This window comes from Lynx canadensis, chromosome E1 (genome assembly GCF_007474595.2).
Source record: "Lynx canadensis isolate LIC74 chromosome E1, mLynCan4.pri.v2, whole genome shotgun sequence".
Taxonomy (NCBI): domain Eukaryota; kingdom Metazoa; phylum Chordata; class Mammalia; order Carnivora; family Felidae; genus Lynx; species Lynx canadensis.
The window spans coordinates 58,911,235-58,938,514 of record NC_044316.2 but is presented as its reverse complement, the minus strand read 5'-3'; the positions used below and the strand labels follow the sequence as shown (position 1 = coordinate 58,938,514).

Sequence of the window (27,280 nt, the reverse complement as noted above, 5' to 3'; positions counted from 1 at the left end):
CAGACACGCTCAGAGGCGCCCCAGGGCCCGTGGCCGAGCTGCCGGTGCACACGCTGGGGAACACGCAGCCAGTGCACACACGGCTCTGAGCTGCAGGCCCGTGGCTGCACAAACCAGCCCACGCAGTCAATTTTTAAACTGCATTGTACACGCAGCTGCAGGAACGGGGCGGGGGCGGGGGGGGGGGGTTGGTGAACAGCCCCACCAGCCACTGGGCCCCTGGGGCGCTGCCGGCCCCGAGGTGGCTGCAGGGCAGCCTCACCCCTGCCAGGAGGAGCCCAAACCTGAGGTGTCAGCACTAATGCTCACCTGTCCCCTTACCAGGTCCCAGAAGGCAAGCTGGTGCAGGTCCCTAGAGACCCCTCGCAGGAGCTGGGTCTGATTTTGGGGTTCCGCGACTCCCTCCACGCCATCTCCCACGCGCGAAGGACAGCATGGAGTGGGGACACCCTTCCGGGACCCGCTGCCCAGGAAAGAGGCGGCTGCAGACCTTCCCCGTGGAGTCCTCTGAGCGTAGGTGCATGGGGCCCTGGGAATCCATGTCCTGGGTTCACAGCACAGGTGAGTCCCAAACTCGAAAAACCGGGTTTAAAATAGCAGCTCCGACCCAACCTTGCCAGAGCAAACAGTGGAAGAGTGGGACAGCTCAGCACCGAGCACCACTGCCTGACGAACCGCCAGGGCTCCAAAGCGTCAACAGAAGGGGTGGCAGGCGGCAGGTGCCCACGCCCGAGGCGCAACGGGAGGGGGGAGAGCGGCCGGGCCGCACCCGGGGACAGGGAGTCAGCAAAGCCTGGAGCCTGGTGGCCGGCTTGGAGCGGAGGGGCCACATTGGCTCAAGGAGTCCCAGGTGGGGAGGAGGGTCTGGAGCGAGGAAGGGGCGAGGGCCTTCAGGAGCAAGGACAAGAGAAGGGGCGAGCCACACACGGGGGCCACGCTTCATGCGGGACCAAAGGTGTCTAAAGCGCAGGCGTCTGAGGGGAAGCCACGCCCTCTGCAGCCCTCACACCAAGGGTTTGCCTTACTGGTCACACAGCCAGCTGAGCAGTGAGTCGCCTGTGGCTGAACCCCCTCGGCTCGGAGTTCAAACACGTCAAGTCTTTTCAGGGACCTCAAACGTCTTCAGGTGAAGAGTGGAGCTCGGTACCCACAGCAACGCCCCTCCCCCAGGGGACAGCCAGCACGTGCACACATGTGCGTGCGTGCACAGGAAAACATGCGTGCACAGGCACGTGCACACGTAAGGCACACACGAACACACACACGTGCACGCACACGGGACAGCACAGTCCACCGTGGTGGGGGGGGGGGGACGTGCAGGGGATGTTTGGCTGGACTCAAGCCGGTTTTGTCTCCTGTCGCTAACTCTCGTGTGGACGGCGGCGGGACAGACGTGACCGACCGTGACCCGGGAGCCTGGGCATCTTGTAGGCAGGTCCATGTGCCACCGAAGACGGGCTGGGGGCCCTGGAACCGCAGGGTGCTGGCCCAGCCCTGGGGTGACAGGGACACAAGAGACTCTCCAGCCTTGCAGTGGGGACCCGGCCCCCAATAAGGACACTGGGCCAGGGCCCTGAGCCCCCGGGACCCGGCCCCCAACGAGGACACGGTGCGGGAGCCCGGGCCTGTGAGCCCCCGAGAGGCAGCTGCGTTAAGTATATTCGCTGCGTTGAGTGACCATCACCCTGAACTCCAGAACAGACCATCACCGGCACGTAAGAGGAGTCGGACGCGTGGACGCGGCCCCCCCGTGGCTTCTTCGCTGAGCTTTATCCAGCTGCGGCGTGTCAACCCCTCAGGCCTCTCGCGGAGGAACGCTGCCCCAGCGCAGGGATCGAAGGCTTGTCGTTCCTCAGGCCGGACACGTGGAGGCCACCGCCCGGGGCAGGTGCCAGCAGCGCGGCCGTGACGCTCCGCCCTCGCCCCGACAGCCCCGAACTCCGCCGACACACCGCTGGCGTTCACGACACACGCTGAGGTTTTCCCATCTGCGGTAGCGCGACTGCCCCCCGACCGGCGGAGCCAAGCAGAGCCGGGTTCCAGCAGCCAGAGCCGCCACTTGTGGGGGCCGGGGGCTCGGGACCCCAGAGGGAGCCCGCGTCGGCGGCCCTGCTCCGGACTGGCGCCAGCGGCTGGGAACGTGAAGCAGGGACGCTACCGACGAAGCCGCACATCCTAACAGGAGCTGAGCCTCCAGCAGGTCAGAGCCGTGCGGGAGGGCAGGGGAGGGCAGAGGCTGTCCTTGGGGAAGGCCCTGCCACCGCCGGCCGCCCAGCAGGATGGCGAGCGCAGGGAACGCCAGAACCCAGTCGCTACTGTTACCACGCGTTTCACCCCGCGCTCCAGAACTTCTGCCGGACCTCCACGACTCTGCACGGGCCCCGGCAAGAACCTCGGCGCCGGGGGCCTGGACGGCCCCACACAGTGTCAGGTGCCAGCCACCAAGGAGAGAAAAAGGCAGGAGCGACAGGCCGCAGCAGCCCAGGGGGAGCCCAGAGGGACCCAGCAGTGCGCGGCTGAACACGCGGGAGGTCCAGCTGACGGGCCCTCACCAGGGAGGACAGCCAGGCGGGGCAGATGTGCGGCACGAGAGCAGGACTACGGCTCCCGAGAGGGCCCTGGCACTCGAGGTGAGGACAGGACACGGGAAGGAGTGCCCTGCTGGTGCGCGGCCGTGTCCCGCGAGCAGACGACAGAAGAACCAGCCTCCCAGGACGCTCTCGGAACCTCCAGAGCGACAGCATGGGGGGTGGGCCGCCCAACCACACCGAGCGGGACTCGGCCAGCGGCTTCATACACGTCCGGGGACACAGGACCACACCGGTGACCTCGCGGAACCTGGGAAACCTTCAAAGGTTTCCCCGAGCGGGGCTCTTTGGGAAAAGAGAAAAGATTCCAGAAAACTAAGAAAATTACGTGTACCCGAGTTTTTAAAAGTACGAACTCTACAAGTTGCAGGCTGGTATGCTGACACAAGAACCATCACCCGGTGGAGGAGGCCGCTCCCAGCCTGGGGCCGCTGCTCACACCTTCATCCTCTGCGGCCAGGGGCCCCATGACTGCAGTGAGCACCTGCTCCAGGTGAGACAACTAACAGAGGCCCTTGGTGTGGCACCTGTGCCCCCTCCCGGAGGCCGCCAGGACGGCGGGGCTGCTTGGCACGCTCACAGAAGGCCAAGAAAGTCAGCGGGGCTGGCAGCAGACAGGGACCCGGCCTCGGGGTTCCAAGGATCCTGGTGGCCACCACGTGGCACAGAGGCCACAGCCAGGGCTGGCAGCCGGCAGCAGGGACACCTGTCCTGCAGCTTCTCGGACCCCAGGACCAGCACAGGTGCAGAGCCGCCTCCTGTGGGAAGCGGCAGCACTGGCCAGGCCCCTACAGCAGCGATGGCCGGCACCCAGGACTCCTCTGTGGGCCGGGAGGAGGCCTGGGGGCACATCAGAGGCCGGTTCTACAGCCGCACCCAGAAGTTTCCCCTGACGGCCCTGGGTAAACACAGTGGGAGCCGCTGGTAGATCAAAAGAGCCGCGAGCCACGGCTTCGGAGTCCCTTCTTCCGTGGCTTAGAGCACAACACACGCTCCCTCAGCCGGATCTCCCAGACCTTCAGAAAACTGCAAGAGTAACAATGCAAATACCAGTTCACCACCTCCTAGGTCCCCGCGTCCTCGACGTTTGGCCGTGTTTGCTTTAACTCTGCTCCTGACGCATACGCACACGCATGCACGCACGCACCTACCCCTTCTGCAGAACCGCTTGGGATTTAGCAGCAAGCGTCGGGACGTGGCCCCAGCCTGCATGCTGAGAACAGGGCCCGGTGCCATGGCAGCACGCCCCTGCCCCCACGAGGAAAGCCACCACCGACACAGACTCTCCACAGGACAGCGTGCAGAGTGCATCCAGAACTTCTCCCCACCTGCGACCGCACGCTAAGCTCTGGCTGGCTCTGGTTTCTCTCGGGGACTCAGCGCTCTGTGTACCCAAAGGCTGCTTCAAGCACTCGGAACCCAGTGTCCTAACCGGGCTTGGAGACAGGTTCCAGGAAGGAGCGTGGAGCGGTGCCCAGACTTGCGTCTTCCTCCTTGGGCACTGGGGTCTTTGGATCCACGGGGAGCCCCCCACGCGGTCACGACACGGACGTTTGTAAAGATTCAGGCTGGGTTTTTGTTTCTTTTCTTTTTTGCAGAAGATACGAAGTGTTCTTATAATCCTCACATGACAAGGAGCTGAGCGGCAGCGTGAATCTGGCAGATTGCAACAAACACAGGCTGGGGAGGGGGCCCGGGGCTCGCTCACGCATGCAAGGCTGGGGCGGGCGCCAGAGTCCGCTGAGAGCCCCTCCGGGGCCCTCCCGCCGGTTCCTAATCCCCAAGGAGTGAGGACGCCATTTCACAAGGATGAGTTAACACCCCATTGAGGCTTAAAAAAGAACAATTTCTGCCAGCGCTCCACAGGCCCGAGAGGCGGCTGGGGGACGGCTCCCGCAAAGCCAGACAGTGGCCCGTGCCGACCCCACGGTGAAAGGGAGCAAGCCTGCCACCAGGGGACAGGGCTGGGTGCCCCGTGGAGGGCCAGGTGAGCATCACCTCCAAACTGACAGGTCTGGAGGTGGGGACGCTCGTAGAACCTGACCCAAGAAACGGGGAGGAAGCTGGGGACCTCCGGTGGAGATGGCCCAGGAGGGCAGTTTCTGTCTTTATCTTAATCCCACTCGGTTGTCACCCAGCGTGACAGCTTCAGGCGTACCATACGGTGACGCAATTCCCTCCGCTGCTCGCCATGACAGGTGCGCCCCTCACCACCCATCGCCGGTTCCCACCCCCGCCCCGTCCGCCACCTCCCTGGTAACCATCAGCGTGCTCTCTGCAGTTAAGAGTCTGGCTCCTAATTTGTCTCTTTTTTCCCCTTTGTTCATCTGTTTTTTGTTAAATTCCACATATCAGTGAAACCACATGGTATCTGTCTTTCTCCGACTGGCTTATTTCACTCGGTATCATGCTCTCTAGCTCCATCCACGCCGTTGCAAATGGCAGGATCTCATTCTTCTTTATGGCTGAGTAATATCCCATTGTATATACACGTTTTCTTCATCTGTTCGTCTATCGACGGACACTGGGGCTTCTCCCATAGCCTGGCTATCGCTGATAATACATTTAACACCGAGTACATGAATCCCTTTGAATTAGTGTTTCTTGTATTCTTTGGGTAGATATCCAGCGGTGTGATTACTGGATCGTTAAGACAGTTCCATTTTTAACTTTCTGAGGAAACTCAAGGAAGGCAGCTTCAATCTCTGAGGCACAGGCTGGCTGCGGCCTGACTCGGGGGAGGGGGAGAGGATCAGACACCCACCGGGCCTCTAAAACCCACTGCCACACACAGCGGGACTGAGCCCCAGGGGCAGAGACCAGCTTCTGCTGTGTGGCCTGTCTACAGAGCAGGGGGTGCTCACCAGGGAGGGCCACCTACGGGGTGACCGACCCTCACAGAGAAGGAGTCTGTGGGGGAAGGGCTCCAGGACAGCCTTTCCCGGGCTGAACTAATTTTCTCACGGTTAACAAGCACGGATGTGTGCACCTGGTGTTGTGATTAAATCAGTAGGGCCGTGCATCTCACGATCAGGGGGACCGGGCTGGGCAATTGATGGACTCCGTCAGCAACAGCGACAATGACCACGAGGAACGTGGGCACAGCACTGTGTCGATACCAGCAGCCCCTCCACACACACCCCTCCCTGCTTAGGCAGGATGGTGGTGGCTGAAACAGTTAAGGAAATAGGGGAGGAGACGGGAAAAGCCCCAGCAGGGGGACAACACTCAGTCTCCCTGTGGAACCAGGCCTTTGCCTGCGGGAAGCCACCACCCCCTCAGGGTCAAGGGGTGGGCACCACAGGTGCCCCCTAACCTCCCACCCCTGCCACCCTTCCCCCTCAGTGACAAAGTCAGGCCTGGCTGGGGGTCCCGAGCACCAGACAGCTTCCTTGCCGGCCTGCCTGCGCCTTTCCCACAGTGGGCACTGGCCGCCGGTCTGGTCTCCGGTCTCCCGATCCCGGCTGCTACAAACTTCACGGGGCCCTGTGGACGCGAGGAGCTGTGCGAGGGGCAGCCACCCACAAAGGAGTGGTGTCGGCAGGAGCCAGGGGAGCTGACGCCACAAGACAGGGGTTGTCTTCAGCAGTGCTGTGACTGGGTGGGGACGATGACGAGACCAGGTGCCTGGCCCACTGGCCCTTAGGGAAGATCAGCACTCAGACCAGGCTGGGTGCTCACAGGAAGCACGCAGCTTCTAGGAGGGGGACATCCCGTGGTGAAGGGTCCTCACATATGAGCCCTGGGTCACTGGGGGCCCGAGTCGGGCCCCATCTCCTCTGAGAGTCTCCCTGTGGCTGCCCCAAGCCCTCTATTCAAATCCCATACCTGCTAACCTGCACCAGGGAACAGTCAAGTCTGTGACACCAGCCCCAGCTAGACGAAGCCCGGACAGAGCCCCAGGAGCAGCCAGGACTGGTGCTGGGGAGGGTCCTGCACACACTCGCCACCCCCTCCCAGGGTACAGGAGGCCGGCCAGACAAGGGCTGGGAGCAGACGTGTGCCACCCGCCTGGCCCTTCCCCCACCCCAAGCTCAAGAGGTTGATGTTCCTCCCTCCCAGCAGTTAAGTCCTGTTGGGGGGGGCACCACGCCCTGGCAGAGCTGGATGTGACCATGTTGCAAAGGCAGGAAGGCCCCAGGGCTATAGGCTGTGCCCTCAGAGCCAAGGCCCTTCCAGGACCCTAGGGACACAGCCACCAGGACTCTTCAAGGCAGGCGTCGGGGTGGCCCAGGTAGGATCTGGAGCAGAATGTGGTGCCATCCGAGGCCATGCAGATGAGCACAGGTGTCATGTGAAGCCAGAGGGACCCCGAGACATGACTGTAGGAGCACACGCTCTGATCAGGAGAGGTCTGGTCAGGCCAGAGCCACCAGGGTCTCACTGGAGGGGCCTGAGGGAGCCTGAGGCCAGGGAGGGGTGAGGGCAAGGGCTGTGGTGCGCCCTCAGGGTGGGAGCCCTCGGGAGAAGGGAGTGTTTGTTATTCGACCGGCACGCCAGTGGAACCCTGTGGAACCTGTGATTCAGCCAGTCTCTCTTGGGGGTCTGGGACCCAGAGCCCAGGGGAAGACCACGGCAGCCACAGGCCTGCCAGGAGCCCCAACCCTGCTGGGGCTCTGCTACTCGGCATCCAGCCCTGGAGGAGCAGAGCGGAGACCCACCCGGCGAGGACTCTGCAGCCTGGGGCGCTGTGCGCACCGTGGTGGAGCGGGATTTGGGATTCACCAATGCTCTCTGCCTCCTCCCGGCAGAGCCCCGCACCAGGCGAGTCCTCAGAGCCCCAGACAGTGCCAGAGGGTACACAGGAGGGACGTGAGCTCCCTCTGGTTTTTCTGGAGCTGGACGGACCTGGTGGGAGGGCTGCTCCGGTGCTGCTCGGAGATCACGGCATCCCTTGTGGTCACTAGTGGCCACCAAGGACACCGAGAGCTCATGTCTCTGGCGTCTGTCATTTCAGGAGGGGCCCAGAGCCAAGGGGTCAGATGCTCAAACTTGGCTGTGAACGCACACCACCTTCTGGAACCTTCTGAAGCAAATATCCATAATGCTCAATTATTCTGGTGGCTTCCAGAGCGGAAGGCGCCTCCAAGAGCTAATTAGCATATGCCTGAACAAGGCACAAATATAGAGCTCTCTTAAGGGGAAAACAGCACAGGGGCTGAGGGGGCGTTGCACCGTCAGGGCCACTGGACACGGCGCTCACACGTCGCCAAGGGGACCCTGCCCCTGGGAGGAGCTGCCAACACCACCCTCTCCACTGGCCTCGAAGCCACCAGCTCCTCCCTGGGAGAAGCGGGTTCTTCTCCCGCCCACAAAAAAGGCAGAAATGGAAAGCGGCTGATTTGGGGGGTGGGGGGGAACCAGGAGAAAAATCGATGGCTGTGTTGCCATGGCGATGACAGCAGCCGGCGATCCTCACCGATGCGCTCTTCTGAGGCACAGTGAGAGCGCGGGGCCCTTTCGTGTCGATGCCGCGTCAACCGTCCACGCCTGGGCACCGGCCCTTCACGGCAGAGGCAGAGGTGAGGCCAACCACACTCGGCCCCCGCCCTATGCGCCCCCAACCGGACCAGTTCCGGGTCAGATCCTGGGCTGGCATCAGCCGCACCTGGGAGTCTGTTCGGATCTTAGAGTCTCAAGCCCGCCCCCGGCCTCCTGCTGCCAAATAAATCTGTGCTCGGACACGGTCCTCAGGTGTGTCCCACGGGCACACGGTGGGCACCGGTGTCCCTAGGACATCTGTCCAGGATGGCAGGGGTGCTGCCTCAAGGTGCCTGCCGAGACCAGAGCACACGAGCGTGTGAACCCTGAGTGGCGCGGAGCTGGGCACGGGGCTTGGCAGGGGCACCGACTCCATCTGACCCCTTCTCGAGCCCCGGGGACCCCATGGTGTGAGCACAGGGAGACGCAGCCCCTGCGGGGAGGCAGAGGGGACAGTATCCCCGCGCGCTCCCCTCCCCCCACCTCACGCGTCCACCAGGGCGCATCTCCGGCAGGCTCACCGCCCGCCAGCGTCTTTCACTCTGCCTGGTGTGACTTTGCCAGGAGACACTCGGTATGAACACAGTGGGGGTTTCTGCCTACGTTTCTACCCAAAGGAGATGCCAGTGACCAAAGTCACGGAGGGAGCAAACCCCGACACTGGGCGACAGGGGGCCACCTGGACCTCGTCAGGAGTAGGCAGAGAGGGGCCCAGCAGCCACCCAGGCCCCGGCCCGGAGAAACGTGAGTCTGTGCCCCCAGCTGCGGGGAGGCGCTGCTGCTCGGCTCCTTCCCAAGTGCCACCGAGGACCCTCCACCGGGCGCGACTTTCCAGGAACCTGCCCATCGCGCTCCCTGGCTAACTGTCCCAGTGGACACCGGCTCTGCCGGGACAGGTTCCTCAGCACCAACTTGCTCGAACTCTCGCAAGACAGAAGCAGGGACAGAGGTCACTTGGAGAGGACCGGTCACTGGAGTACCAGGTCGCCACGGTCAGAGCGTCACACCGCCTGTGACATGCCTACCCTCCTCCTGCGCCAGCCCTGGGCCGCCACGTGGACACCGGCCGCCGCTCGAGGGAAAGGGAGGGGCTGCTGTCCTCGGACGCTCTCAGCGGGGCACTGCCACCATACCAGGCACAGTGCAGTCTGCCTGCTGCACCTCGATTCGGGGGTGACAGGGTGGGGTCACGGGCCGGGGACCTTGCAGTGGTCTGGGCCATTGTGGGGAAGCTCTGGGCCCCAGGGCCGGCCTGGGCGTGCCACCGCAGGGGAGGGTGGGGTGTACCCGGCCCCGGCAAGCCTCCTGCCAAATGCCGGGATGCGGGACAGGTCAGACGCTCCCTCTCAGAGCAGGAACAAGCTGCCAGCAGAGGCCCCGGGCCAGGTCCCGACAGGCTGTGCCCAGCCCCACGTCAGCGCAGGAGTCCGGCCGCAGGCTCCACTTCCCGCCGTCCAAGCAGGGACCCTGGAAACCAGGCGACGGGCCCGGCGGTCCCCAGCCCGTCCTCAGGACGAGATCCGGCCGAGACTGCCGTCCCCCGTTGGCCTTCCTGCCCCAGGGGACGCGGCAGGTCCAACTAACGCTTACCGACGTCTCCTGATGAGGGCTGATCTGGCCCACACCACTCCCGTGAGGGCGGGCTAAGCTGCTACTCTGGAGGCCCCGGCAGGAGAGTTGCTTAGTTGGCCCAGGGGCCCTGAGGGGGGCCCCACACCGTCCCGGCCCTGCTGTGTTCAGTCCTGAGGCCTCGGCTGCCACACCGGGCCGAGCGGACACAACCCACGACAGCCCCCGGGCTGGCTTCGAGCCTTAGTGACCACGGGCAGGACGGGGAGTCCACAGAGATCTGTGTGTCAAGCCCTGGCAGGTCGACTCGGCCAAGGAAGAGCGGGAAAGAGCGGCCTTATCTTTGGGGTCCAGCGACTGCCTCTGTCTAGGGGCGCCCCCACCTCCACGTGCTGTTGGGGGAGCCTTGGTGTCACCGGCTGGGAAGGGGTCCTATTCCAGGCTGGGACGGGCGGCGTGGGGGCTCGGAGTCAGGCCCCTTGGGTGTGAGATGGGTCTGGCTGAGGCCTGCAAGCGGTGGGAGGGTTTAGCAAGGGCACTTTCTACTGTCGGGGTCTGACAGCAGGTGGCACGTCAGACTGAGCGCAGTCACGTGCCTGAGAGAGGACCTCCTTGGACAGGTGCAGGGGCCGCGGGAGGGGCGGCGATGCTCACTGAGAGAACAGGAGCCCGCGCAGGTGGGCGGCCCAGGGCAGCGTCTCAGAATGACCTCTGCCAGCAGAAGCCCTCCAGCCATAGTCTCCAAGTCACCGAGTCAAGGGCATTCCCCTCTGCTGGGCCCTGCATTCCAGCCACACCGCACTCGGGAACAGGCACCCGTGCCTCTGGGCCCTCTGAGCCTGAGGCCAAGCCGGACAAAAGCCGGCTGTGCGGGCGGGGCCGAGAAGCAGCACCAAAGCCCACAGCGGGGTCTCCAGAGGCGGGCATGGGGAAGCTGGCCCGAGCGGTTCACTCTGCGGCCACGCGTGGAGCGCAGCCAAACGGCAGGGGAGTGCTCAGGTCGCACCTCCCTTAATCCAGTGACTCAGGGGCCAAAGCAGGCCGGGTTTCAGGCCGCCTCCCAGCAGCAAGCATCCCGCCGCCAGGCCGCGCCCAGCACAGAGCTCCCGCTGCCCTTGGGCGGGTTCGGGTTCGGTGTGGGCAGACGGGCCCTGCAAGAACACACACGCCCGGATCACAAACAAGCGGCCTCTTCAAAGGCAGAGAACAGAGAGAGAACGGCCGTTCACACGGATGAGGCCCCAGAGGAGGCCGTGGACGGGGTGGGGCGGGCTCGGCACGAAGCCTGGCCTCGCGCTGGGGAAACGGAGGCTCGGCAGAGGCTGTGCCCCGCGCCCCATGACTGCTGCCTCCCTTTAAGTAGTGCCACCTTCCAGAAAAGTCTAGAACCCTCCAGAAAGCCAGGGAAGGCCGAGGGCAGGCAACGTGACCATCTTCTGCCTGAGTGATTGCAGCACAAAAGTTCTGAGTCACAGCACACACGTACCAGGAGCCCGGGCACACTGGGACTCCGTCCCCCATGTCCCACTCCCTACCTGGGCTCAGCCCGGCCCTGCCACACTGTGGCCCTGGAGAGAAGAGCCGGGGGTGTGCCTGCGGCCTCGTCCCCAGGCACTGCTGTCAGTGAGCCGACTGGACAGCACCCTCCCCTGCACAGAAACCCAGGGCAGCAGCTGGCACCCCAGGAGCCAACGCTGCAGAGGACAGCACGCACAACTGCACACTGTGACCCGGGGCCGAGGCCCACTCTCTAGTGGCCATGACAGTGGCACAGAAGGCCCAGGAGCCAGCCGCTCCACGCCTGGGCAGGGGACACATGTGCTGTGAGCCCCATGCATGTGCCTGTGGCATACAGGGAGGCGGGCAGACAGGAGAAACGAGGTAAAGTCAGAGACGACCAGGCAGAGTGGCCTCAGGGCAGACGAGACGGCCCCCCAGGGTTCCTTCCACTGACCTTCCCGCTTTTCTGCGAACGGAAACGTCCAGTCACTTAAAGCTTAAAACAGTGGAGAGTGTGGAAGGGCCCCGGCCACCGCCTGAGTCCCCTGGGCTCAGTCCTGCTCAGGGCTGGCACTTGAGTGGAGCCAGCACCTGCTCAGCCGTGAAACCACTGTCCTCACTTAGAGCAAGGCGAACCTGACCCACCACAGAGCCCACGTGGGAGTTCTGGAAATGCCCACGGCTCGGTGCCGTGCTCCCATGCCAAGCTGATGTCACTTCTGATGGCTCGAGGTCAGGCGGGGTCAGGGAGGCTGTTCCAAGGGGCTCAGACGGACGGGGACACAGGCGGAAGGGTGGCAGTCATGCTGGGATCCAGCAGGTTTCCGGGACAAGCACGCGGTCAGGTTGCCCTTCCGTGGGCCACACACTGGGACGGGCTTGCAGCCTCGGGCCCAGGCTGGACACGCCTCGCCCTGAGCAAGCACAGCAACCGTGAGGGCCGAGGCGCAGAGCAGGGTGTGGGAAGAGCCGCCCCTCCCCCGGGCACACGCAGACCCAAGGCGCCCCCGTGAGCGCCCTGTGGTGGGGCGGGAGGTGGCACTGGGGCCTGCCTCAGCAGAGACGTGGGGGCCCTGCACACGGCCAGGCGCAGGCGGCTGCTGGCGAGCAGGTTAGAAGGGCAGTCCCCGTGCTCCCCAGCCCCTTGCTGTATCAAAGCGAAGCCCTGCGAGTCTCTTCCCTGCGGGGCAGGGGAAAGGTCAGAGCGGAACAGAGAGGGTCCCCTCCGTGAGGCCTGGACCTCGCGGCACAGGGACCGGCAGGACCAAAGCAGAGAGGCCGCCCGCCTCCTGCACACGGAGAGAGGAGGGCCCAGGGGCAGCCTGGCCGCGGGCAGTGCCTCCAGAGAGCACAGGGGACCGCCACGGGGCCGCGGCTCCCGCTCAGGAGGGGAAAACCACACACGGGAAGCCTCTCGGCCCTCACGACTTCTGGTTCAGCCCGGAGCAGCACCGTGGGGCTAACGTGTAGGCGTGTGCTGCTCAAGACCCTCACGCCAGGTGGGAAGCAGGTGCAGGGCTCTACGGGGGACGGCAGGGCCATCAGGACACAAAAGGGAGCGGCCAGGGTCTCTGCCTCTGCGCACCTGGCCATGCCTGACCCTACAGCTCCCAGGGGCCACGGCAGCAGACCCAGGCAGGGAGGCAGCAGCCAGAGGGCAGGCGACGCCCCACTATGCCGGGGTGTTTGGACGACGTGTCTGCAAACCACCTCTGGTCAAAAGGCGGTGGCAGCCTTCCCAGCACCTGGGCTGGGGCGCCACGGGGCACTTGCCCCCAGAGGCCGGTTCCTTCCCAGGACAGAGACTCACACCTCTTCCCTCCCATCCTGGGGGGGGAAGGTCTGCTGGGAGGAAATGATTGCAAAACAGCAAGCCCCCGGGGGCTACAGACGGAAGAGGAGCAGGAAATCAATCTCCACACCAAACAAAGGGACAGAGAAAGCCACCACGTGGTGACGAGGTTCGGCTCCTCAGGAAGACGTGACAGCACAGCGTGCAGCTTACACACTCATGGACACACTGCGCGACCACAGAAAGCCAGAACCAGGCGGAGACACCCACAGCCCATTGTCCTCGGGCCACGGTACACGGCTCCTCTGTTTACTGATCAGTCGAGGAAACCATCAAGACCAGGAGCCCCGCGCCTGGAATGGGACAAGGAACCCCATGTCTGGAATCAGGGAACAGGTGTTCTCCTCAAACGCGCACGCACACGCGCACACACACTCACGCACAGCCACATGCTCCACAGAACAGCTTGGACTCGGGACCAGCCGGGAACACGTGTGGGCCCCTCACTTCAGGGTCCTGACCAGCCTGCAGGGAGGGGTGCGGAGCCCATACAGATGACCCCCCCCCACCGAGGGGCTGGCAGGCTTATGGGACCGAGGAGCTGAGGAACCGTTGCCTCGGCCAGCGGCCTCAACACCTAAACCCAATGACGGGGTTCCACAGGAGCAGTGGCCAAAATAAGCCACCGAACTCTTGTCCCTGCACACTTGGCCACGAGCAAAGGACTCCAACTGTGACATTTCTGCCACGCAGAACAGACGCAAGGTGCTCAGAAGGGCCCAGAAGACCTCGCCTTTTCCAGCAAGTCGCTGCGTGGGACAGGTCCAGGCCGGGCATCCCCCTGGGCTGCATCACCTGCCCCTGGCACGCAGGCCCCTTGGACACCACAAGTCATGCCAAGGTGGAAACGGTTGCCTGTTGGCCTCCTTGGGGCTGTGACTTGCCCCTCCCCCACCCAAGAGCCAGGCTGGCCAAGCTGGCCAGTGGCTGCGGCTTCTGGCCCAGGGGTCGGGGCGGCCTGCAGGGCTCCTGCCCACGTGGAAGGTGGCCTGGGAGCCTCGCTCACATGGGAGCCCCACCAAGACTCTCAGAAGCCTCACAAGTCAGGCGTGAGGCACTTGCTTACTCCTGTCCCCAAGGAAGACCACAGGTTGGCAGGGAGAGCCCGCGGCCACCTGCAGAGCAGCCCTGGCACCACGTCAGAGGCGCCACCGTGGAGGTCACCATGCGGCGGGGCTCAGCATCACGGTCCTGTGGACGTTATGCGTCCAGAGCAGCAAAACCCACGGGGAATAACCCTACTGCCGACGGGGAGAATGGAGAAATCCATGGAATGTTCTCCAGTAGCGACAGCAAACGCACCAGCTGTGGGGACGGCAGGGATAGATGCTCACAAGGCACAAGCCCATCCCGCACCACCAGGCCCCGCCCCCAGCAGCCTCGCCACCTTCCCCCCCAGCACACCGTCGCCCCTCGCGTCTGTCCTCGGGCCCTGCCAGGGCCCCCTCCGTTCCTCCACATCTGGTCGCGGCCTCAACACTGGCCCGTGGCCACCCCGCTCGTGGCCCCGGAGGCCGACACCTAGCCCGTGATGCGGGATGCTCAGCTCTCCAGCCCCGCCTGGGCCCTCCACGCGCACACAGACGTTGGTATGAGATCTGCCACCACACGCAAACATCTTAAAAGCTTCCGGGAGGAGAAAAACGAAAAAATTCACGCACAGCTAAAAATCAGCATCCGAGCAGCATGGAAGAAGGCAACACTGGGGTCAGAGGACGGTGGGTGGGGCCTCCTGACCTTGAGGGAAATTCGGGAAGACTGAATCCCACCCAGAACTCCAGGTCAGCCAGGCCTTCTGCCAAGTGGAGGGACAGCTGCAGACAGACAAAGCGTCAGGTATTTTCCCACTTAACGTGCTGAGGAAGCATTTTTATAAAAGGACAACGTGCTGACCCAGGGAGAAACAGGACCCAGAAAACTCAGTCCCCAGTCCCGGGGATGGAAAGGGGACACCTTGGGGTGCCTGGGTGGCTTCGTCAGTTGGGCGTCTGACTATGGCTCAGGTCATGATCTCGCGGTTTGTGGGCTCGAGCCCCACGTCGGGCTCTGTGCTGACAGGTCAGAGCCTGGAGCCTGCCTCAGATTCTGTGTCTCCCTCTCTCTCTACCCCTCCTCTGCTCACGCTCTGTCTCTCTGTGTCTCAAAAATAAACATTAAAAAAAAATTTTGTAATTAAAAAAATAAAAATTTTTTTTAAGTGTACTCATTTATTTTTGGAAGAGAGATCAAGTGAAGGAGGGGGCAGACAGATGACAAAGGAGAGAGAGAATTCCAAGCAGACTCTGCACCATCAGCACAGAGCCTGACACAGGGCTCGAGCTCATGTACCGTGAGATCATGACCTGCTGAAACCAAGAGTCAGACGCTCAAAGCACTGAGCCCCCCAGGCGCCCCAGAAGTGGCTGAGGAGTCTGGAGCAGCGTCTGGGGGACTGGGAACAAACCAGCACGAGCACACTGAGAATAGAGCAAATGGAAAAACAAAGCCGTCAAAATAAAAATCACCACCAGAGTCACAATAACGATAAGAAAAACCCATAAGCAGTATAGTTCAAGGAAAACAAGCAACCAGTTGGACTTCATTAAAATGAAACGCTGTTGGGGTGCGTGGGGGGCTCAGTCGGTTAAACGTCCCACTCTTGATTTCGGCCTAGGTCACGATCTCACGGTCTGTGGGATCGAGCCCCACGCTGGGCTCTGCGACGACAGCGTGGAGATTCGCAGCCCCTCTCTGTCCCTCCCCGGCTTGCTCTCTCTCTTTCTCAAAGGAAACAAACTTGAAAACGAGCTCCCGTTCTTCGACAAACAGGATCACAGAACCGACAGGCGAACGAGATGGCGAGAAAACACGTGCAAGACGGTGCCCGACACGGCTCGTCCAGAGTATGCGGAGAACGTGTACGACACGATTACAGGACAGAAACCTGACGAAGAAACAGTAAGCCGTGAACGCACACTTGGCCAAGGAAGAGAAGCGAGCACGTGAGAAGGTGCTCGAGACGCTGGCTGGTCAGGAAGATGCCCGAATGTGGGTCACCGGGAGGCTGCGGGGCCGTCCTCCCCCGACCTGCTCCTGCCTCCGCCGCACAAGGCCGCCCAGCTGCTCAGCGGGCCCGTGGTAGGGCAGCGCCCAGGACCTGGCCAGCAGGGAGTTCTGGACCGTCGCTGCAGTTTCGCGCAAGCCCACCCCTCGCCCTGGGGCCACACACGTGGTTTCCCGCGGGCAGACATCTGTCCTTCTGTGAGTGTGACCACAGACAGTAAACACACCGGGGCCCCAGCACACGTGTCCCCAGGGCCACCGCGTGACTACCTATAACAATAAAATGCCCCCGTCGCAGGCAGGAGCCTGCGCGCAAACACACGTGGCTCACGCACGACACGGACGTCCCAGGGGGTCGGGGGCCCAGATGGTGGCTGTAGGAGCTGCAGCCTGGAGACCCGGCAGCGCCAGGCAGGCCCACGTGTGGCCTCTGGGCCCACGAGCACAGAGGCGTCATCGCAGGGGCGTCCGGGCCTCCCCTGCCAGGTGTCCTGCACACTGAGCAGCAAGGCCGCACCTGCAGGCCTGACCCCCTGAGCACCTCTCAGTCCCTGCACGCTCCCCCAGGCCTGCAGGGGCAGGTCGGCCCTGTGCCCACGGAGGCCAGACAGCTTCCCTCCGGGGCTGGGAGCAGCTCAGCTTCTCAGATGCGGACGAAGGCCCGCCAGCGTGAGGGGTCTGGCCCCGGTCACCACTCATTCCACCCGGCATGTCGGCCCCCTGCCCCTGCTCCCCCCACCCCCAGCCCTGGAAAGTGCCATAACTCTGAGCTGTGTCTGTCGACACACAGCTGCGTTTTCACACTGGCTTCATGGAAAATCTGGGCACCGGGCGCTCCTGGCAGGCCTGCGGGGGACCCGGCCAGCTGGGCACAGGCCTCCGTTTCCTCCAACACAGGAGTGCCAGAGGCCCCTGCAAAGCACCACAGCGGACAGGCCCGGCGTGTGGCACGAGACAGCGTGAGAGTGGGAGCAAGATGGCTCCGCGACCCGTGACCGCAGACGTGGACGGCCAGCGCCCCGCACCTGCCAGCGAACCAGGGTCTCCCGGCCTGTGAGGGACACCGACACTCTCCACCCTTCATTGTGTGTTGCCTGGATTACAAGGCCGGAACGGGCTCCCGCTAGAGAACTTGCAAAACCACGAAACCACAAACAAAAGAACGCGTCCCCGGAGCTCCGTCTGCTACGCATCTGGGGTCTTTCCCTGTTTACCGCGTGATATGCATGCCTGTGCACACTTTTACAAAACTGGGTCACCCTGCGCGATGGGCTGGCGTCCCCTCCCACTGTCACACCGGGAAGGCCTGCTGTCACCTCAGTCCAGTCTCCGCACGGCTCCCCACGTCAGCCACGCGCTTCTGCACCTGTCCTCACCACCAGCTGCACTTGTTCGGCGGGGACCGGCCCACATGCGTGCACTCTGAGGGGCACCCCAAAGCCGCCCAGCACACCCCGCTTGCGGCTGGACGTGTAAGTCACAGCCCTCGCCAGCTCTGAGGGTCACGGTCATCTCAGAAAAGTTCCTTGTTTGACAAGGAAGACCTGATCCGAGTGGAAGAAGGACCAGTCACAGGACAGGACCCCAGACCCACCGGGGCACATGCGAGGAATCTGGGGGTCTCCACTGAGCCGGGGGTCTTACCGAGTTCTTTGGAGCCCTGGCTCTCGCTGGCCAGCTCGCCCATCTTCACGAGGGCATCAAAATAGCCCTTAGCAGCGTAGGTCACACCTGAGAGAGGAGAGAAGGGCGTGGTTACTGCCCTCGTGGGGGACGGACCGGACCCTCAGCACCAACACGGTGACCGCGGTGCACGCCAGCCTCCCGCGCTCCAAGGCGCTCCTCCTGCACTGATCTCACCCCATTTCTGGCTGAAATTCTCTCGTTGCGACCGCTAGGGCTCCTCTTCTTCGCGAGAACACAGCGCGCCAGTCAGGCCCAGAGCTACCCCAGTCACTCTGCTGGGTGCCGTCCCCACCACCCCGTATCTGGCAAGGGGCGGCAGGGGGTGCCGAGCGCAGACCCCACCAGGCAGGAGGCCATGTGCTCAGAGATCCCCAGCGAGGTGTGCAGACGGCGCCCCTCAGCTCTCCCGGCAGGCCGAAGCCACTCCGCGGGGCTCACGCTGCGCCCTGCGGCTCCGGCCACCGTCGGAAGCGGACCCGGCATCCCAGGAAAGGGCTCAGGGCCCCCCCCCCCCACAGGTGGGCCCGCAAACCCCTAGTCTGAGAAGGGGCCGTGCCAGCAGGAGGGCGGACAGGGCGCGGGGGGCAGCGGCAGCAGCGTGAGGACATCTACTCCTCCGTTCTCTACGGGACCCGCTTAGGGGTGCCGAACGGGCACCTGGTCACCTTCCATTTAGGTGGCCTTCAATGAAGGGCCGTTTGTCCCGCGGCCCCGCCGGCTGACATGTGCCTGCTTCCAGGAGAGGTGGGCAGCTCCGTACTGATGAAAGAAAAGCGAAAGGTGCCACAAGTCTGGGGCAGGGGAGGCTGAGAGCACGGAGGAGACGGAGGTGACGTGCCCGCGGAGCTCTGTCCTATGGGACAGTCCAGGAAGGAGCCCTCAGAGGCTCCACACGCGGTCCCCTGGAGAGCCTCATGGGGAACCCCAGTGGGGGCGGAAAGACCCAGAAGGACACCTGGCCTCATCACAGAGGAGACCGCGGCGTGGCTTTGATCAGGACTGGAGTGGAATGGTGTCGCCCCACGAGGAGGCTGGGTGAGGGTGACAAGTGTCCCACAGACGGTGGCTCCACTGAAGTGAACCGTCAGCCGCATCCACAGAGCACAGGGAAGATCGTCCACAGCCAGGAAGAGATGAAAGTCTGGGCCTCTCCCACGGGCACGGCAGGGCCCCTGCTCGGAGCCCCTGCGGTAATGGAACACGCCAGGCCTGTGCCCTGTAAGCTCGCCTGTGCCCTGCCCTCCTGCCTCCTCTGTCCTCCGGCTTTGCAGACAGGACACAGACTCAGCTCCCACATGACCCGCCACAGCCTGTCTTGCGTGCAGAGCCCTACGGGGGGCAGCAGGCCCGATGTGGGATGTCTGCACAGAGGCCAAGCCAGCCCCTAACCCTTGGCAGGCACAGAGGTACCCGCCACAGCCTGGGACCTGGCACCGTCATGGAGATCCTACAGCCCGGGTTTCGGCTCAAGGAAGGGACGGAACCTGTGTTCAATGAGCAGGTGCCCCTCCTTTCTTGCTGGGGCAGTGGCCCTGTGCTCAGGGCCAGGCAGCTCAGGAGAGCCTGGCAGGGTGCAAAACACTAGTGTGCCCCCCAAACAGAGGGCAGTGCAAGACCCACACGGAAACAGGGAGATGGCCAGCGGCTGCCGGTCAACGCCACCGGTCCACGCACAGCAGCCACACGAGAACCCGCGTTCTTGGCTCCGTTGGTGTGTGACGTCAAGGCCCCGGTCCCCCAAAAATGTCTGCAGCAGCGTCCCCTAGAGGGAAGGACCAGGGCCGAGGTGGAGGGCCAGGGTGCAGGCCACCTGCCGGGCTGCTGCATGACGAGAGGTCCTCTGCTCCCTGGACACAGCGAGGGCAGGACCGTGGCCAGACACCTTCCCCTGGGACCACCCAGGCCACTGTCTGGGAGCAAGCCAGTTCTGCTGGGTGCCCCGCTCCCAGGTGACCACAGGAACAGAAAGAAACAGGAGCTGCCGCCACCAGAGGTCCCCCCACCAGGCCCCCATGGGGCCGCGGACACCCCAGGGCAGCTGGCTGGGGCTAGTGCACGCTCTGCAGACACAAGGTCCCTGTTAGGGGTGGGGGCTCTGCTCACAAGGACGCCACAGTTAGAGCGACACTGACACCGAGCCCAGAGAGACACAGTTGAGGGTCGGGAGACGGGCAGTCGGTCCCCCCAGGCGTCCCGGACCACGGCGTGAGTCAGCCGGCCCCCACTGGGACTGAAGAGCCCAGACCCTGGCACCAACGTCCCCTCCCTGGTGGAGACTGAGTGCCCTGCCCCCAGCGCCCCCGCCCCAGGTCTCTGGGAGGTACAGGGTGCTCACCAGCCAGGGAGACGGTGTGGCCCCAAGCCCAGACCCCAGTCCTACAGCTTCGAGACGACTGCGCAGGACAGACACCCACACCTGCGTCTTTACGTGCTGTGGACTAAAACAGAAGCCAGACCCCGTGCTTTTGCCACAGCCTAGGACAGGGCTGGGGACATGGCTGTCCCTACAACAGTGGGCGTGGATTCCAGGGCTCACAGGCCTCCAGGGTGCGGCCCCACACCCTCCCTCTGGCGAGTTTGTTTCTGGAACAAAGCATCTCCTTCCGCCTCTCATCTGGCTCCACGAGCCGTCCACCTGCTGGGAGGCCGTGGCCCCCACCCCGTGGCCTCACCTGCCAGGGCTTTCTCGTAGTTCTTCCCCATGGCGATGAAGTTCCGAAGGCTGGGGTTGAACTGCTCCATGATGGTCTGAGGAAAGCAACGAGAAAAAAGGCATGAGTGGCCCAGGTGACGTGGTGGCTCTAGGAGGGTCCCAACGGGAGGAGAAAACCCAGAGGGTCGAGACCATGAAGCCACATTCAGGCTTCTGGAGTCAAAACCCCAGCCCTGCCCTTGAGCGGACCCTCTGAGCCTCAGTTTTCACATCTGTACGATGGGGGTAAGGACAGACCTTGCTGCATTGAGGCTTTGCGGGTCAAACGGACAAGTAAACACAGAGCGTGCGTGGCGGTGCCTGGCATACAATCGGTGCTCAGAAGTGTTGCAGCCGAGGTGCCATTACCCCGTCTGGCGGGGCTGAGTCAGCCGAGGAAAGCCCTCCCGCCGGCCACGCACAAACGGCTCAGCGCCGCCCAGCGCCCCCTCCCACTAAAGTCTTCACTCAACACATCAATTACCAAACATCAGCTCTGATTAGAGGGACCCACAGCCTGATCTGCAAATACCACGCTATGAATAATCCAACAGACTCTGGCTCCGTTTGCCCAACGGACTGCCGTTCTTAGACGGAAGAAATTAGATTTTCACCGTGAAGGCCAAATAAATGTTTTAATTACGAGGCGTAAAAACAGGCACACGCGAACCACGGCCAAATGTGAGCTCCACCGGGTAACAGGCACTGGGAGCCGGCCCAGCCAGCGAGCACGCAGCACAGGACTTCCAAAGAAAACCCGTCTCGGCCACATCCGATGTCTTCAGATCCGTTATCACAATGGGCGTCTGTCTGAGGACAGTCTGACGAGGATGAGAGAACGGACGCCCCGGGGGGAGAAACCGCCTGATCCTACCACAGAGCACGCAGGCCCCAGAGGCTTCTGTGTGAGCAGAGGCCGGGCGCCCCCGCCCTCCCCTGACATCTGTGCTGCAGCCCCAGCCCCAGGTGACAGCCTTCCTCGGCCGGCGTCGAGGGCCGTGGGGTCTGGTGCCGGAAAAGTGGGTACTGGTGCCGTGCTGCCATCCGCCCGCCCTGGGGCGTGGTGCACAGGAACAGAGACCCGTGTCCACGGGACAAGGCCCTGCATCCAGGCTACAGCCTAGGCACACACGGGGCCGGGCCCGAGGTGTGACGAGGGAGAGCCCGGCAGGCAGCCTGATCCGCGGGCAGGCAGGGGACCTGCTACAGCTGCACCAGAACTAAGGTGTGCAGGGGACGCCGCAGGGACCCTGCCTCCCAACTCCCACCCCCATGGGGCCGGCACGCCACGAGGGAAGGCGCGCCCACACCACACCGGACCGTGAGGACCCTGTGCGGGCCGAGAACACGTCAGCGGGACCCAGCTCGCACAGGTAGGAGAGCCGGGGAGTGGGGTCGACAGGGAGGCGGCCCAGGGACCAGCCGCGGCATGCTCGGGGACGGCAGGGCGGCACCCAGGCTGAAACGTCGGCGGGGAGGTAAGAAGTAGCCAGCCCGCCGCCTCACAGCCCGCATGGGAAGGCCCTGCTCTGCGTGGCCGGAGAGGAAGCCCAGGGGGTTCTGAGCAGAGCCATGCAATCCGACTACATTCCAAAGGGACCCCTCGCCGCTCAGGGGAGACCAGGATGCAGCCAAGGGCGCCAGCCCACGCGGGGACCCTGTTGGAGCTGCTCCGGGATCCAAGAAGGGGAGGCCCTCAGGAGGAGAGGGGGCCGGCCCCACCCGTCCATACACACGACACCGCGACGTGGGGACAGCAGGTGGCATGCAGCTGCTGGTCTGGGGACCCAGGAATCTGGACGCCTCAAATCCAGGGAGCGCCTGGGAGTCGGAAGAGTGATGCCAGAGCAGATGGGTGGGCACCGGGGAGGGTTCTGAGCAGGAAGCCGGGTCTGGGGTTCACCAGCGAGGGGTGACTGCAGGGCCCGTGGGAGCTCTGAGGCTCCCGCTGCCTGGGCCTCAGGGCAGGAGAGCGCCACGTGGTCCCTGTGCGTCTGTTCTGCGAAGGACAGAAGAGTGTTAACCCACTCAGGGCGGCTTGGGTCCCTGAGCCTGGTGTCCCGGGGTCCCAGGGTGCCCGCAGATCGTGTGAGACCGTGTGCTCGTGCGTGTGCTCCCACGTGTGCGCGTGAACGTGATGGTAAAACACACCTCACATCCCCAGGACCACGGCCACCTGGCTCCTGGGTGACACCCCCAGGCTCCTGGTCATAAGAGGACACTCCGTCCAAGCTCATCGTTTGATCCCCATTAACATTCTGAGTGACAGCAGAAAGCAGGCCAGGAGCCGCCCAGGCCAAGCGAGGGGATCACCGTGGCAGCCTGCCCACACTCTCCCAATGACACACGGGGACAGCCGCCAGGTTTCACTTCCTCGGCACCGCGGCTGAGCTCACGCATGAGGAATGCAAGAGTGAGGGGGCAGGGCACGGCCTCTGCTCCACTCTGCCGCGAAGGGGCAGGTGGCCAGGACACCAGGCCCGGTCACACAGGTGCCGGGGTTTCAACTGGAGGCGATGGCAAAGGCAGAAGTGTCCTTGCGGCTCCGCACAGATGCCCGCTCCCCGGCCTGAAGGCAGGCCTCTCGGCCAACAGTCACCCACCCGCCTTCACGTCACTGGATCTCCGCAAAGCCTGGCAGCTGTGGACCAGCCAGGACCACCTTGCAGGCCTGGCATGGGGTTCCTCCGCCCCACCCCTCGGCACCCTCTACACCGGCCCCACCACCGGCTCCCCTAACCAGGCCCCGGGTGGGGGTGGGGGTGGGGGTGGGACAGAGCCGATGGAGGCGGGGGCAGCAGGGCCTTCTATCGGTTATCACAAGGAGGCGACTCAGGGGACTGACGCTGGACACCTTTTCTCGGAAGTGACGGAAGTGACGGAGTAACTGTCTTCACGGCTCTCCTGTAGGGAGCGCAGATCCCGGCACCCAACCCCTCCAGCAGGGGCCCGCCTCCTTTGAGAGGAGAGGGAATTAACCCACCTGGGGCGCTGAAAGCAGGAGCGAGGCCGGGGACACCCTGCCCACCGTCTTTGGGCCGCGGGCAGCCAGGGCCACGTGCTGCCGGCCTCACATTTGCCCCACGACCCCACACTCCAGGACCACTGCTCCCCACCCCGGCCAGGACACCATGCCACAACCAGCTCTGACACGTGCACTACGCAAATGCATCCCAAATGGGCTCAGACTCGATGTCGTATGTGGAGGCTGTGCGTTTACTCCTCGGGCAGATTTGGGGGCTAAGAACCACTCCCCTGACCCTTAAACAACACAGAACTCTGCGGGCCCACGTCTGTGGGGGTTTTTTCAGCAGACTCGTGCAGCACCGTAAACGTACTTTCCAATGGTCTCCTCGATGGCAATTCCCCTCCTCTGCCTTACTTTGTCCTGATAACACAGCACGTGACACACGTCCCATACAAAGCGTAACCGACCGCTCACGTGACCAGGAAGGCTTCCAGCCAACAGTAGTCTATTGGGGGGGGGGGGGGTCAAAAGTCACACACAGATTTTCACCTGGATGGGAGGTCGGTGCCCCTAAGCCCCCCGACATTCAAGCATCGACTGTAGTCAGCACTAGTATTCTTCCACTTATCCGCCGGTTCAGCCAATATTTATCTCCAAACAGCCTCCAGTTACCAGGTGGCCTGCCAGGGTCTCTGCAAGGGGGTCCTGGACACCCCACAAAATACACACGATGAAAGGGTGAGAGAGAGGAGGGGTCTCTGCCAGACACACTCACAAGTGAGGGGTGAACCCAGGGCATGATGGGAAGTCACCCCCTTGCCAGGACAGCCCAAAGCTGGCCACTCCTGCCGGCCCTGGGGTCGCAGCCATCCGGGCCTAACCGAACCCCCACCTCAGGGCCGCCCTACCCTGACCCCAGGGACACGGCCACGCATTTCCATAAGAGCAGTGAGGAGGGGAGCCGCGGTGCACAGGCGGCTGTCGCAGGACCCCACCAAGCCGAGCGCGCTGGGAGCCTTCCTGCCCGGATGCCCCGGGACACTCCCAGCCTCCGGCATGCTGGTGGGCACTTAGATTTACTCTGTGGTCACAGTCTGCCTGGCCAGTGAGGAGAATGGGCAGTAGGACACCCTTGGGAACGAGGTGGGGTAACGAGGAGAGGGGTCAACACATTTCTAGAAGGGAGTTCTGCCCAAGGACTTTGCCCCAGCCTGCTCCCGTGCCCGTGCCCAGGTCTGCTGCTCAGCGGCTCAGGAATCCTGTTTATTCCCTAGTTCTGGCTCCAGCGATGGCCCCCCTCCACCACCTTCCTGGCAGGGCCGTCACAGAGAGCAAAGTCCCTCTGCTGACAGAGGGAAGTGACAAGCCTCTGCTTCCCCTCCAGCCCCTCGTGTGCGGCAAAGGAAGGACAGGGTGGGCACACAGGCACGTGCTGAGTGGCCAAGCCAGGCCACCTTTCCCTCTACGCAGCTGACACCTGCGAGGACGAGACGGCACAGGGACCCCCCGGCCTTCCACCCCCACGTCCTGCGCCCTCACCTGACTGACCCGTGAGTGCCTGTGCCCATTTTACAGACGCACTGGGAGAGGCTGAGGGAGTCAAGAGCCTGCCCACCAGCTCCGGCCACACAGCCGAGCTCACCCCTCGCTGCACACGGGCCTCGGTGCTGTCCCGATGCCCGTCAAGGCTGGACCAGCTGCTCCCTCGAGCCCGTCCAGCAACACCAGAACTAGGGGGGTGCTGAGGCGACACACACCTGCGGGAGGGCTGATGCCAGGGGGCCTGCCCCCCCGCCAACCCGGGATACACGACGTCCAGCCACCGAGGGGCCCGGTGCCTGCTGCCCTGCCACTTGCACTGCCCTCCCCCTCGGGGGGAGGCGGGGGCAAGGCCTACCCGCTGCAGCCCCCACAGAGAGCACTGATACACTGGCGCCCTGGACGGAGGGCCCGGCTCATGCGCGAGGGGCAGGGGATGGGGGGTGGGAAGGACCATCAGGCCAAGCCAGGAAGCTTGGCTTCTCAGGGCAGCTCTGCTTGACTCCCGCCTGGGGGTGGGGGCAGGTGGAAGGTTTCCCCTCTAAAGATGGGGACATCTATCCTGGGGACCCTTTTTGAAGGAATAAACCAACTTGGGGAGTTCAGTGAGCGCTGGGAGGCTTCCCGGAGGAGGCAAATCTTGAGCTGGATCTCACTAGATTACAACCAGAGAGAAAATAAGAACGTGTTCATGCTTGTTCAGAAAATGACTGCATACAAGGAAGCTTCCAGAACAAAACAGCTCATGGGGGGATGGTGGGAGAGTGAAGGCCAGCAGGGGAAGCAGAAAAAGCCCCCTTGGGAACAGGGACAAGCCACGCAGCACTCCACACAGACCGATTACACTTTAACAGCACCGGGCTCCCCTTCCCACACCCCCACGGGACGCCCTCGTGGGCCACGACCCCCCCCTGCCGGCCGACAGCCCACCAGCTCCCCTCAGGCCACACCCTGCCACCACGGCACTCATGGCCTCAGCCCCACAGCCGCCAGCAGAAACGAGGGCCACACGGGGCCACGGAGAGGCCGACCTGGCCACAGCCCCCCAAGGATAGAGCGCCAAAAAGCAATGTGACCTGGCAGCAGCAAACAAGGCACCAGACTGTTCTAGAATAGACAGAACCGGAGTTCCTGACCCCCAAGGGAGGGCGGCCACAGTGGGCCTCGCCCAGGGGTCAGAGAGGCTGAGAAGCAGCTCCGTGGTGAGGCAGTCGTTCCTGCCTCCGGCAGCTCTCGGACAGCCGCCAACTTACAATAAAGTAACAACTCGGTCTCTGCCACAGCCCCCAGAGGGGTCAGGGGCCCCGAGGCCCCAGGAGCCACTGGCAGAGCAACGCAGGGACGGAAGACAATGCTCTGGCCCACTTGGTGGTCCTGGCTCGAGCCCACACGAGAACAGGGAGCCGCAGGCCCCCCACTCCCCACTCGGGGGGCACCACAATTTCCCTACGCCTTGACACCCCTCCCCGACCCCAGGAACCAAGCAATCCCTGCAGCAGGGTCCAAACACGGGCCCCACAGCCCGCCCTCTCCTCCCCTGTCTGAGACACACTCTCTACCCGTCTCGACTTCAGCGGGCACGGCCCGAAGGGCCCCCGCCACACACACCTTCCAGTGCCCACGCCCCTGCCCCCCCCGCCCCTCCGCTCGGCCCTGTGCCAACGGGACCCTGCACCCACACTGCTTTCTGTCTGCGCTTAGCATCAAGCTGCAGCCCACACTCCCGCCGACCACTTCCGTGACGAAATCACAGCGTGCTCCCGTGGAAATCTTAGTGTCGTAATCACGACTGCCGTTTGATTGAGGTTGGACAGAAAACCATCGCGAGCCCACAATACGACCCGCCTGGAAACCCGTCACCCCGATTCAGAGAGACGGCACGCAGGCCCCCTGCCACCTGTATGAGCCCACTGCACCCTGGGGAGAGGGCCCAATGGCACGTTGGTGTCCCCTAAATCCATACATTGAAATTCCAGCCCCCAGCCCCTCAGAACGTGGCTGTCCTTGGAGACCATCCTGACAGAAGACATCAGGTTGCACGAGGTCATCAGGGTGGGCCCTAACCCGATGGTGCCAGTGTCCTTCTCAGAAGAGATCGGACACAGACACACACAGAGGACAACTATGTGACGACACGGGCAGAAGGTGGCTGTCGGGGAGCCCAGGGGAGAGGCCTCCGGAGAACCCAGCCCTGCCCGTGCCGGATCTCGGGCTCCCAGCCCCTGAGCTGTCAGGAGTAAGCGTCCCATCGAGGCTGCCCTGTGTTAGCAGGGCCGGAGCGCTCGGAGACACTGGGACAACCCCCACTCGCAGCGAGAAGGCCCGACACTGACAGCAAAACTAAGTCTGGTTCCTGCTTGCCC

The 27,280-nt window shown here is 63.6% G+C and overlaps 1 protein-coding gene across 5 annotated transcripts in view; it reads right to left on the bottom strand.

Moving 5' to 3' along the window:
• Positions 1-27,280, bottom strand: part of BAIAP2 (BAR/IMD domain containing adaptor protein 2) — a 62,700-nt gene that overhangs the window by 27,960 nt on the left and 7,460 nt on the right. For all 5 annotated transcript variants that reach the window (XR_003964913.1, XM_030297024.1, XM_030297022.1 and 2 more), the window contains exons 2-3: positions 20,391-20,466; positions 17,677-17,763 (exon numbers count right to left, since the gene is read on the bottom strand). Coding sequence is in view for 4 of the 5 variants with exons in the window: in XM_030297024.1 (XP_030152884.1) it covers positions 17,677-17,763; positions 20,391-20,466 (163 nt within the window). In the remaining variant the exon portion in view is untranslated. The remainder of the gene's footprint in view (positions 1-17,676; positions 17,764-20,390; positions 20,467-27,280) is intronic.